The sequence below is a fragment of the Esox lucius genome, chromosome 19, assembly GCF_011004845.1.
Source record: "Esox lucius isolate fEsoLuc1 chromosome 19, fEsoLuc1.pri, whole genome shotgun sequence".
Classification (NCBI taxonomy): domain Eukaryota; kingdom Metazoa; phylum Chordata; class Actinopteri; order Esociformes; family Esocidae; genus Esox; species Esox lucius.
In genome coordinates, this window is record NC_047587.1 from 14,651,186 (window position 1) to 14,662,438 (window position 11,253).

At 43.2% G+C, this 11,253-nt stretch overlaps 1 protein-coding gene across 1 annotated transcript; it reads right to left on the bottom strand.

Moving 5' to 3' along the window:
- Positions 1-857: 857 nt before the first annotated feature.
- LOC117593342 lies at positions 858-10,704 on the bottom strand. The gene is made up of 5 exons (XM_034288189.1): positions 9,458-10,704; positions 8,077-9,107; positions 6,658-6,826; positions 2,298-2,464; positions 858-1,819 (listed from the first exon to the last, which is right to left on the bottom strand). Exons 1-5 carry the CDS (start codon positions 9,618-9,620, stop codon positions 1,673-1,675), a joined length of 1,677 nt encoding a protein of 558 aa, XP_034144080.1. The 5' UTR covers positions 9,621-10,704; the 3' UTR covers positions 858-1,672.
- Positions 10,705-11,253: the final 549 nt, after the last annotated feature.

Below are 11,253 nucleotides of genomic sequence, written 5' to 3' on the forward strand. Positions count from 1 at the left end.
AACACACTACGCTGTCATGAATTCAAATCCTGCAGCGCACGCAAGGTCCCCCTGCTCAAGCCAGCGCATGTCCAGGCCCGTCTTAAGTTTGCCAATGACCATCTGGATGATCCAGAGGAGGAATGGGAGAAGGTCATGTGGTCTGATGAGACAAAAATAGAGCTTTTTGGTCTAAACTCTACTCGCCATGTTTGGAGGAAGAAGAAGGATGAGTACAACCCCAAGAACACCATACCAACCGTGAAGCATGGAGGCGGAAACATCATTCTTTGGGGATGCTTTTCTGCAAAGGGGACAGGACGACTGCACCGTATTGAGGGGAAGATGGATGGGGCCATGTATCGCAAGATCTTGGCCAACAACCTCCTTCCCTCAGGAAGAGCATTGAAGATGGGTCGTGGCTGGGTCTTCCAGCATGACAATGACCCAAAACACACAGCCAGGGCAACTAAGTAGTGGCTCCGTAAGAAGCATCTCAAGGTCCTGGAGTGGACTAGCCAGTCTCCAGACCTGAACCCAATAGAAAATCTTTGGAGGGAGCTGAAATCCATATTGCCCAGCGACAGCCCCGAAACCTGAAGGATCTGGAGGTCTGTATGGAGGAGTGGGCCAAAATCCCTGCTGCAGTGTGTGCAAACCTGGTCAAGAACTACAGGAAATTTGTGATCTCTGTAATTGCAAACAAAGGTTTCTGTACCAAATATTAAGTTCTGCTTTTCTGATGCATAAATACTTATGTCATGCAATAAAATGCAAATTAATTACTTAAAAATCATACAATGTGATTTCTGCATTTTTGTTTTAGATTCTGTCACTCACAGTTGAAGAGTTCCTATGATAAAAAAATTATAGACTTCTACAAAACCTGCAAAATCAGCAGTGTATCAAATACTTGTTCTCCCCACAGTACATGTAGAGTGTCAGTGATTTTGACATGCTCGATGCACAGTTAGTTGTGATGAAATGGCTGAGGAAAGTGGTCATTAGATGTTAAGAACTACCCACATCATCCACCCCACATTCCCCATGGAGATAGGCTGCATTTTAATTACATTTAGAGCTGTCCACATGTATTACTTTTATTTCAGATATTCAGGTCAGATGTTCAGGTCTGTTATGGAAATTCTACAATAGTCGTGCTTTTGCTCCCTTTGAGAGCCAAGTTGGTACATTACTATATAATACAATGTATGTCAGCATCCTAAAACCAGACTGATCCAAAAAGTTATTCCAACCAAGGCTTTAATGGCTGCCAACTGGTTTATGTCTAAACTGTATTGTCCAAAGTTGTAGGTTTAATTTTCAACTCTTTGCAGTTCACTTCCTGACCTTTAGATCTTTGTAATTTTCCATGGGCCTTTATACGGTTTAAGAAGTGAACTGCAGCTGTGAAGTGATTGACTGGATCCCAACAGAGGTCTGGTTTCCTGATTTCCCAGTGTTGTAAAGTACACTGCACTGCTTGGCTGGATTCCCACTCTGGTCCGGTTTCCTGCTATCCCAGTGTTGTAAAGTATTTTGGTTGCTATTGTCTTACATTGGACATCAGGCTGGAATTCCTACAGTGATTCTGTTTTCACAGAGTGTCTGCATTCAACAGTCCGATCACTTGAATCTGTCATCCTACAGGATGGCCTGATTGCCTTTTATAACATGTTTGGCTGTCGATCTGCTACAGTGGTTCTGATAGGATGTTGTGCCAACGTGCCCTCTCCACCTGACCCTGGCACACATCCTTCCAATGAAAACGTCCTGCCTCTGGAGTCTCTGAGCCAATCAGAACTTTCCCCAGCACCATGCTATTGGAGCAGTCCTGTTCCTGCCAGAATAGAGAAGAGTTAAAGCACTGTTTCTCAAACCTTACCTGTGAGAACTTCAGCTACACCATGTACAACTGAAAAGAACCACTGGCTTTGAGGTTGAAAGAAGGTTGAACATTTTAATATACACTCTAATAAGGGTTATTGAGATTTTTGGGGTCCCTGGAGAACAGTTTTACCTGAATCCAAAATGTTCAACCAAGAACCAACAACAGTTCTACCTGGAACCAAAACATTTGTTTTCCTAATGGGACAGCCAAAGAGCCCTTATGAAAAGTGTTAGGTATGGCTTTGTGTTTCTTTAGTTCAATGCACTGACAGTAATTGGTTCTGGACAAGAGCATCTGCTAAATAACTAAAATGAACATTTTGGAAGGAATACTTCATTTATTTTAAGTTATTCTTTTGTAATGTATTTTCATCTAATGTGATGTGATAAATGTTGCAAAAAATGCATACAAAATGTGGTCCCTCTACCTGCATCACAATGAACTCCAAAATGAGTGACATTGTAGCGACATCACCAGGAGGCAGGTCAAAAATAAATGGGGCATTCCATTTTTTGCTGGCACCGCCCACACGCTTTCTCTCCTTGGAATCAATGACCACCCCTTCATGGAGCAGGTTGACAACCACATGATACTCTGTGAAGACAGATGGATACAATATGAAACAATGTCCTCTATGTACTAGCTCATACACAGTACCACTCAGAACCCTAAACAAACCTACTCATTCAAGGGTGTTTTTATAGTTTGACTATTTTCCAAATTGTAGAATTATAGTGGAGACATCAAAACTATGAAATAATGTATATGGAATCATGTAGCAAGGGTTAAACAGATCAAACTACATTTCATATTGAGAGAATGACAAGAGTGCAAAGCTGTAATTTAGTCAAAGTGTGGCTACTTTGAATAATCTAAAATATAAATTATTTTAGTTTGTGTAACACTTTTTGGTTACTACATGATGTCATATGTGTTATTTCCTAATTTTTATTATTATTCGATGTGAAAAATACAACCCCGTTTCCTAAACAGTTGGGACGTAACATTTTTATAAAAACAGAATGCAATGATGTGCAAATCATTTAAACTCTTCATTCAATAGAAAATAGCACGAAAAAACATAACAAAACATACAGTATCTCACAATCGTGAGATAAAAAGTGCAAATATTTGATTATATCTTTAGTGAGAACACTGAAGAAATGACACTTTGCTACAATGTAATGTAGTGAGTGTACAGCTTGTATAACAGTGTAAATCTGCTGTTCCCTCAAAATAACTCAACACACAGCCAATAATGTCTAAACCGCTGGCAACCAATTGAGTACACCCCTTAGTGAAAATGTCCAAATTGGGGCCCAATTTGCCATTTTCCCTCCCCGGTGTGATGTGACGTTAGTGTTACATGGTCTCAGGTGTGAATGGGGAGCAGCTGTGTTAAATTTGGTGTTATCGCTCTCACACTCCCTCATACTGGTCACTGGAAGTTCAACATGGCACCTCATGGCAAAGAACTCTCTGAGGATCTGAAAAAAATAAGTGTTGCTCTACATAAAGATGGCCTAGGCTACAAGAAGATTGCCAAGTCCCTGACACTGAGCTGCATCACAGTGGCCAAGACCATATAGTGGTTTAACAGGACAGGTTCCATTCAGAACAGGCCTCGCCATGGTCGACCAAAGAAGTTGAGTGCACGTGCTAAGCGTCATATCCAGAGGTTGTCTGAGTGCTGCCAGCATTGCTGCAGAGGTTGAAGGGTTGGGGTGCCAGCCTGTCAGTGCTCAGACCATACGCCACACACTGCATTAAATTGGTCTGCATGGCTGTCGTCCCAGAAGGAAGCCTCTTCTAAAGATGATGCACAAGAAAGCCTGCAAACAGTTTGCTGAAGATAAGCAGACTAAGGAGATGGATTACTGGATCGAATTCCTGTGGTCTGATGAGACCAAGATATACTTATTTGGTTTAGATGGTGTCAAGCTTGTGTGGCAGCAACCAGGTGAGGAGTACAAAGATAAGTGTCTTGCCTACAGTCAGGCATGGTGGTGGGAGGGTCATGGTCTGGGGCTGCATGAGTGCTGCCGGCACTGGGGAGCTACAGTTCATTTAGGGAACCATGAATGCCAGCATGTACTGTGACATACTGAAGCAGAGCATGATCCCCTTCCTTAGGAGACTGGGCCGCAGGGTAGTATTCCAACATGATAACGACCCCAAACACACCTCCAAGATGACCACAGCCTTACTAAAGAAGCTGAGGGTAAATGTATCAAATGTTGAAACTGAGAAATTGTATTGTTTTTTTAAAAATATATGCCTACTTTCTATTTGATGCCAGCAACACATTTCATGTTGGGACAGAGGCAACAAAAGACTGGAAAAGTTGTGTAATGCTAAAAAACTAAACCTGGTGTAATATCACACAACTAATTAGGTAAATTGGCAACAAGTCAGTAACATGATTGGGTATTTAGGATGGGTTTGTCAGAAGTGAGGATGGGGAGGAGTTTACCACTCTGTGAAAGACTGTGTGGGCAAATAGTGCAACAATTTAAGAATAACGTTTCTCAATGTAAAATTGCAAATAGTTTAGGGATCTCATAATCTACGGTACATAATATAATTAAAAGACTTACAGAATCCAGAGAAATCTCTGTATGCAAGGGTCTCGCCTGAAAAGGGTCAAGGACGATCTTCATGGCCCTCAAACGGCAGTGTATTAAAAACAGACTCAATTCTGTAGTCAAAGTCACTGAATGGGGTCAGGAACACTTCCAAAAACCATTGTCTGTTAACACAGTACAGTGCTGTATCCACAAATGCAAGTGAAAACTATACCATGCAAGTAGAAACCAGATATAAGCAAGATCCAGAAACGCTGCCGCCTTCACTGGGCCCAAGCTCATTTAAGATGGACTGAGGCAAAAGAGAAAACTGTCCTGTTGTTTGACGAATCATAATTTGAAATTCGTTTTGGGAATTGTGGATGCCGCGTCCTCCGGGCTAAAGAGGAGAGGGACCATCTGGCTTGTTATCAGCGAACAGTTCAAAAGTCAGCATCTGTGATGGTATGAGGGTGCATTAGTGCACATGGTATGGGTGACTTGCTCTTCTGTGAAGGTGCTATTAATACTCAACAATATATAATGATTTTGGAGCAACATATGCTGTCATCCAGATTACATATTTTTCAGCAGGACACTGCCATACCACATTCTGCACATATTACAAGACCATGGCTCCGTAATAACCCATGGCTCCGAGTCCTAATGTCACGCCCTGTGTTTCACCTGTTGTCCTGTTGTCACCTGTTGTCCCCGCCCCTCACCAGGTGTTCCCGGTTCCCCATTAGCCCTGTGTACTTAACCCCTGTTCTCTGTTTTGGCAGTTGCCAGATCGTTTGGTCTTGCACAGTCGTTTCCCACGTTCTATGTGTTATATTACCCACTTTGCCTGTCATTCTCTTCCCAGACCTGTCCCCCATTAAAAACAATTGGCGCATTATTAAATGAAAAATACAACAAAGGAAACCCCAAACTGTTGAAACAGCTGAAATCCTGTATCAGGATAGAATGGGAATACATTTCACTTTCAAAACTACAGCAATTGGTCTCCTCAGTTCCCAAACGCTTACAAAGTATTGTTAAAAGAAGAGGTGATTAAACACAGTGGTAAACATGCCCCTGTCCCAACTTTTTCGAAATGTGTTGCTGTCAATAAATTAAAAAAGGGCATGTATTCTTCCAAAAACAATAACCTTTCTCAGTTTCAACATCTGATGTTGTCTTTGTCTTTTGGAAACAGAGTTGTAGTAAAACTAACTTCCCAATGTTTCCAAATTTCTATTAAATGTGATTTTCTATTAATTACAGTTTAAGTGAAATAACATTCCAAAAATGATTTAAAAAATCTGCTTTGTAGTGTACTGCAACAAAAGAGTTGAGTGGGTGTATACCAGCCATTCAAAATATGAATGCAATGGGACAACTGATAAGCCAGCTCATTCTCTGTCATCGTCACTGAGGGAATTGAAAGCATTTTTTTAAAACAATCCATTCGTAAATAATGTGAGTGCCTGCACACAGGGGTTTCTTTTATGGGTTTCTAGAGCAACACTATTTTCCTTGCAGACACTTTTTCTTACCACATTGTCTGTGTTTGTGTGTGTACTAAATAACGCTACCTCTGCTAAATGCCTCAGGGAATTAGCACAGAATCGTTTCACACTGGAAGTGTGGAATAACGTAAGTACTGTATGTTTCCATCTATTCTACAGTTATGCTGTATCTGAAGGACTATGGCCCTTGCATGTATTCACCGACAGTGAACTGGAAGGCTCAGGCAGTGCAACAACAGACTACCAGTCCAAATCTGACCAACCAACCAACCAATAACCACCTTGGTTAGATTAGTACTGGGCTGGAGATGATTAAAACCTTGTCTGAAGGATTGTGAGAGAGGCAAGGATTATGCCACAATGTCATTTGAAACAGGGATGATCTCCCAACGCATTAATTCAGACCCTGTAAGACATTGGTTAATCCTTAGACATTAAAAGCAAACACGGGGGCTTACTTTTACCTCTGCCCCAACAAGCAAAACTCAGAGCGTAGGGCAACACATACAGCTCAGCTAGCTTACATAATGTCTGGATCAGGATGGACTATGTTAGGATGGATACAGAGACCAAGTCAGAGACAGAGTCAGAGACCGAGACAGAAACAGTCAGAGACTGAGTTAGTCACAAACAGAGTCAGAAACCAAGTGAGAAACCAAGTCAGAGATCAAGTCAGAAACAATCAGAGACAGAGTCAGAATAATTGTACCTGGAGCTCCCTGAGTCTGTGTGAGGGTGGCCAAGTTATCTGCCCTGAGGACCGTAGCTTTGAGGCGGTGTGCCAGGGTCTGGTACTGGAGCAGGATTAACAGCTGACCCAGGACCTGTGGGCCACAGCTCAGTTCTCTACTGGTCCGAGCATCCTGGTCTGTCTGGCTCTGTGGTCAAATGTGAAACAGTCAGACAAGGGCTGCATTCCAAGCAACTACATTGCAATCATGCAGACAGATTCTTTCCCATTTTGCCTTTCCTTGATTCCTCAGTGAAATCCATAGAACATTACTAGAGAGAATTAATCATTGACTTCAGTGAGGCCTGTCTATTCTATGCATTCTATATATAGATATAAATGTAATCCTATCGAATAACACCAAATAAATAAATTGAAAAACTGTTGCCTGATGACTGGGGTCTTGAATATTCTGGTCCTATGTAGTTTGAGAAGGACATGAGAAAATGAGATGTGAGGAATTCAGCTAAAACTAACAGAGAAAGAGCAACAAAATTTTCCTTAAGAAGTATTGTGAGTAATCACATGAGTAACTACATAGCAATCTGATGCCCAACCAAAATCTAAATGGCATCTTTGGCATGGCATTCAGTCGTTGGGGCATTTCTGCAGCAAACACATGTTTGAAAGATGGTCTGAAAGGTTGTTTTCATTGTTAGAGGAATCATTAAGACATACTATACTACATCATGTCATTACTAGTTAAAGACGTAGTTCACTGTATCACAATGCCTGTTTAAAACCTTCCACCATCGATCCAAGCTTCTCCCAGCATTAAAACTTGCATCAGGGTGAGGAACCTCCCACAGGAGCATAAAGCTGAAAAATTGTGAACCACTCATTTAAAGTGGTCTGTGCTGGGTTATTGTTACATGACAACAAACGGATGCCAACCTGTCATTAAAGAACTGGTAAGACCCCGACTCAGCACACAGCAACATATGTGCCCCCATTTGAGTGATTCATCCTCTCTAAAGCACACCTGTCACATCTCCCACCCTCCATCCACTGTACACCGTATACAGAGCATTAACCTAATGCAACTGGTAAACAAAAACATTTGTATTTGTCAAAACATAGCCCTTGCAATCTCTTCTTGTCACACAAACCAGGTGAAAGTCTATCTACTCATCAAACAAACCACGTCACTTCAAAACCTGCCAGTATCATCATTATTATCATCCTATTATCATCAGCATTATCATATAATTACCATCACCATCATCATCATTATCATCATTATCATTATAACTATCACCATCATCATCATCATAACTATCACCACCATCATCATAATCATCATAACTATCACCACCATCATCATTTTCATCATAACTATCACCACCATCATCATCATCATAAGAATTGTCATCATCCTATTTCCATAATCCCCACTACCTTTTTCATGTTTCTATTGAAGGGAATGAGCTCCATATTGCAGTGGATGGGATGCTCTGCCTTCCAGTCTTCCCCCCACAGCTGCACCTCTAGACTGCCCAGAGGAGAGCCCCTCACGCTGGGCAGATCCTGTGTGTGCACAGACAGTCTGAGCACAGATCTCTGGAGCTCTTCCAGAGACCCAGCCTCAAGGGTCAAACCCAGGGTATGGGGGTCCGGACTAGTCACAGGATTGGAGCTGGGGCCACGGGGCCTGGAGGCCTGGAGGGGGCAGGGGCCCAGAGGGGCCAGGCTGCCCATCACTGACACGTCCCCCAGGTCACGGGAGGCTCCGCTGAGGCTTAGGACCGTAACAGTCAAGGAGCCCCTCTCCGGGGAGAACGCCATGGAGAAGTGGAGGGTGGGGGTCGGCCAGGCTGATGCTCTGCAGGTGGAGCCATACTGGAGGTTGTGGAGCGGAATGGTGTGGTGGAGGTGGTCCCCCGTTATTGTGCGGCGGCGCTCCAGCACCTGGCAAGTTTTGGACAGGAGCCCCAGGCGGGGGAGGGAGGGGAAGGAGGCGCGCGCCCTGCCACGGTGTGGCGTCATCTGCCTGTAAAGTGGCGAGGAGGTGGAGGGGGTGGAGAGGCGACGGAGGGGGAAGTAAGACTTGGGGTGCTGCTCCCTGTGAACAGAGGACGACGCCCTGCGGAAGAAGTGACAGGCGGACAGAGGCAGGGTGGGGTAGGCATCGTCGTCGGAGTCGGACGGAGTGGGTGTGCTGAAGGTGGAGGGGAAATCACGGACTGACCCATCTAGCTCATCATACTGCTGCCTGGCCAAGGTGCTCTCGGCTTGGGGAGGATTGGGCCGAGTCGGGCTTTGGGTCTGGACCCCTGGTGCAGCACCGGGACCGGTGAGGGGTGGTGCCGGGGGTGTCGCTGGGTCATTGAGAGGGCAGATCTTGGTTCTCCTCCAGCATACCAAGCAGCCCAGAATCAGAGAGAGACAGAACGTCACCAGACCAACCAAGAGCAGAACCTGCAAGTGAACTGCAGAACAACGCAAATATTAAAACCATAGGAATAAAATAAACAGAATGGGCGTGGAACCTCTAATCCTGGCCATATGAGCGCTAAACTCAACCAGCAGAATTTCCAATCTGGCCCTAATAACAACATCATCTCCAGCTTCTAATTGTCTAATTCATCCCCTCTCCTTCCACTGTAATTGTTCCACAGCTCACTGCTGTATATTGTTCACAATCAACTTCCCGGATGAAATATAAGTAAATAAATAAAGTTGCATTTATTTAATTACGTTGCCGACAACATTTGACCATGCTGGTCATGTTTCATTTAGACTTGATGATGTGTGGCACCATGTAGATGTTCTTTTATACCTTTCATCCGGACCATACCTTCCAGCTGCTTGGTGAACAGAACCTGCAGAAGCAGCCACAGGAACAGTATAACCATGATGCCCTCAATCATCCCCTTACAGCAGAACAGAACCACTGACTGGGCCAGACTCTGGCTGGGGTACTCCTCGTCACTGTAAGGCATGGTGTCAGAGATGCCCTAAGGTCCTGTTCAGTTGAACTTGACTTATTCCTTTTCGCTACAAGTGAAACGAAAGGCATCAGCCATGTGTCTTCAGTGATGCCTCATAGGGTTCTAGACGGAACCAATCCATTGAAGTATGCACCCTAATTGAAAGAGGATCCAGAAGGCTTGTGGGTCTACGAGGAGAACATGCAGTCCCAGAGGTTGTACTCTCTGCAAATGGATTGAAGAGCCAAAACAGCGTCCTGGGTGGTACTGGAAAGAGATCTAGACCCGGATAGAGAGAGATCACTACATAGAGATGTAGATCCTGGTAGAGAGGGATCACTACATAGAGATTTAGATCATGGTAGAGAGAGATCTCTTCATAGAGATGTAGATCCTGGTAGAGAGGGATCACTACATAGAGATGTAGATCCTGGTAGAGAGAGATCTCTACATAGAGATTTAGATTCTGGTAGAGAGAGATCACTCCAAAGAGATGTAATTCCTGGTAGAGAAAGATCACTCCATAGCTAAACATCCATTGGCTTTAACAGTTTCCAGAAGATGACTGTAGGTTTAAGGTTAACGGTGTGTTCTGAGATGTTTACAGAATAATACAGTAGGTAATCCATTTCTACACACATTTAGACTCACAGAAACCAACAAGAAACCAACAAGTGACTGAGTTAGGTTGAGGGAGGACTGCATTCTGAGATGCCAAAAGAGCTTTAATCCTGTCCTTTGCTTCGGTTGCGCGTCTTACTCCCAATGCAATGTCTCTCTTTTTTCTTTCTTCTTTTGATATTGTCTTCAGAAATCTGTTGCTTCACCTGCTCGCTTCAGAGGATCACACACCATTGAACTGGCCTCTGACAAAAATTGGCTTGTAGTAAGCATCACAGGGACCTGGAAGTATGGAATAAATGGTAGAATAGTCAGGCAGATTCAAATATTACAATGCATGGAATTATCACAGCAAGACAGAAAAACCTTGTGCAATGTCTAATAGCGCAGCTTGAAGCATTCATTAGTCTTCTTCACTGTTTCACTCAGGAGGCATCAACCTTGCAGTTATTCTGAATTGGATTTCAACCATCCAGCCTGGATCCAGCCTGGCGGGACACTGACTCCAGAGATGATGAGTGCTGTAGTAATTCCCTATTCGGACTGTTGGGGGGGGGGGGATTACATGATGAAAATGGTTTCAAAATTAAATTACAAAATACATTAGAGACTAATGTATCGAAATAAAATTCAGGATTATTTGATGTATTTTGAGGTATTCTGCAACAATATTCTGGGTGATGATCAAAATGCCAAAAAATACAATTAAAAAACTACTTTGATGTTGTTGAGATATTTTTCAAATTGGTGTAACATAAATACAGCCCATCTCTGCACAAACACACCTACACACAAATGTGTTTATCAGTCCTTGAGGGGAAAACCAGAAATCCATGTTCCCTATCCTCTAATCCTATATCTAAAACTGAAACTAAGCACTGGTGAGGGATCTAGATTATTGTGTAATTCCCGTGTATAATGTTTATACCATATAGATATATTTTTTCTCTGTGTTGTCTTGTCATCTTGGAATTGTTTTTGGCCAGGTCATAAATAAAAAGGGAATTGGTTCTCAGCTGAGTTA

Excerpts from the sequence above, each read along its gene's own strand:
- LOC117593342 (XM_034288189.1), bottom strand. The coding sequence starts at position 9,620 with ATGCCTTACAGTGACGAGGAGTACCCCAGCCAGAGTCTGGCCCAGTCA. Across the intron at positions 6,827-8,076 it reads TCAATAGAAACATGAAAAAG|AGCCAGACAGACCAGGATGC; the intron begins GTAGTGGGGATT and ends ATTTGACCACAG. Across the intron at positions 1,820-2,297 it reads TGGAGTTCATTGTGATGCAG|GAACAGGACTGCTCCAATAG; the intron begins GTAGAGGGACCA and ends CTATTCTGGCAG.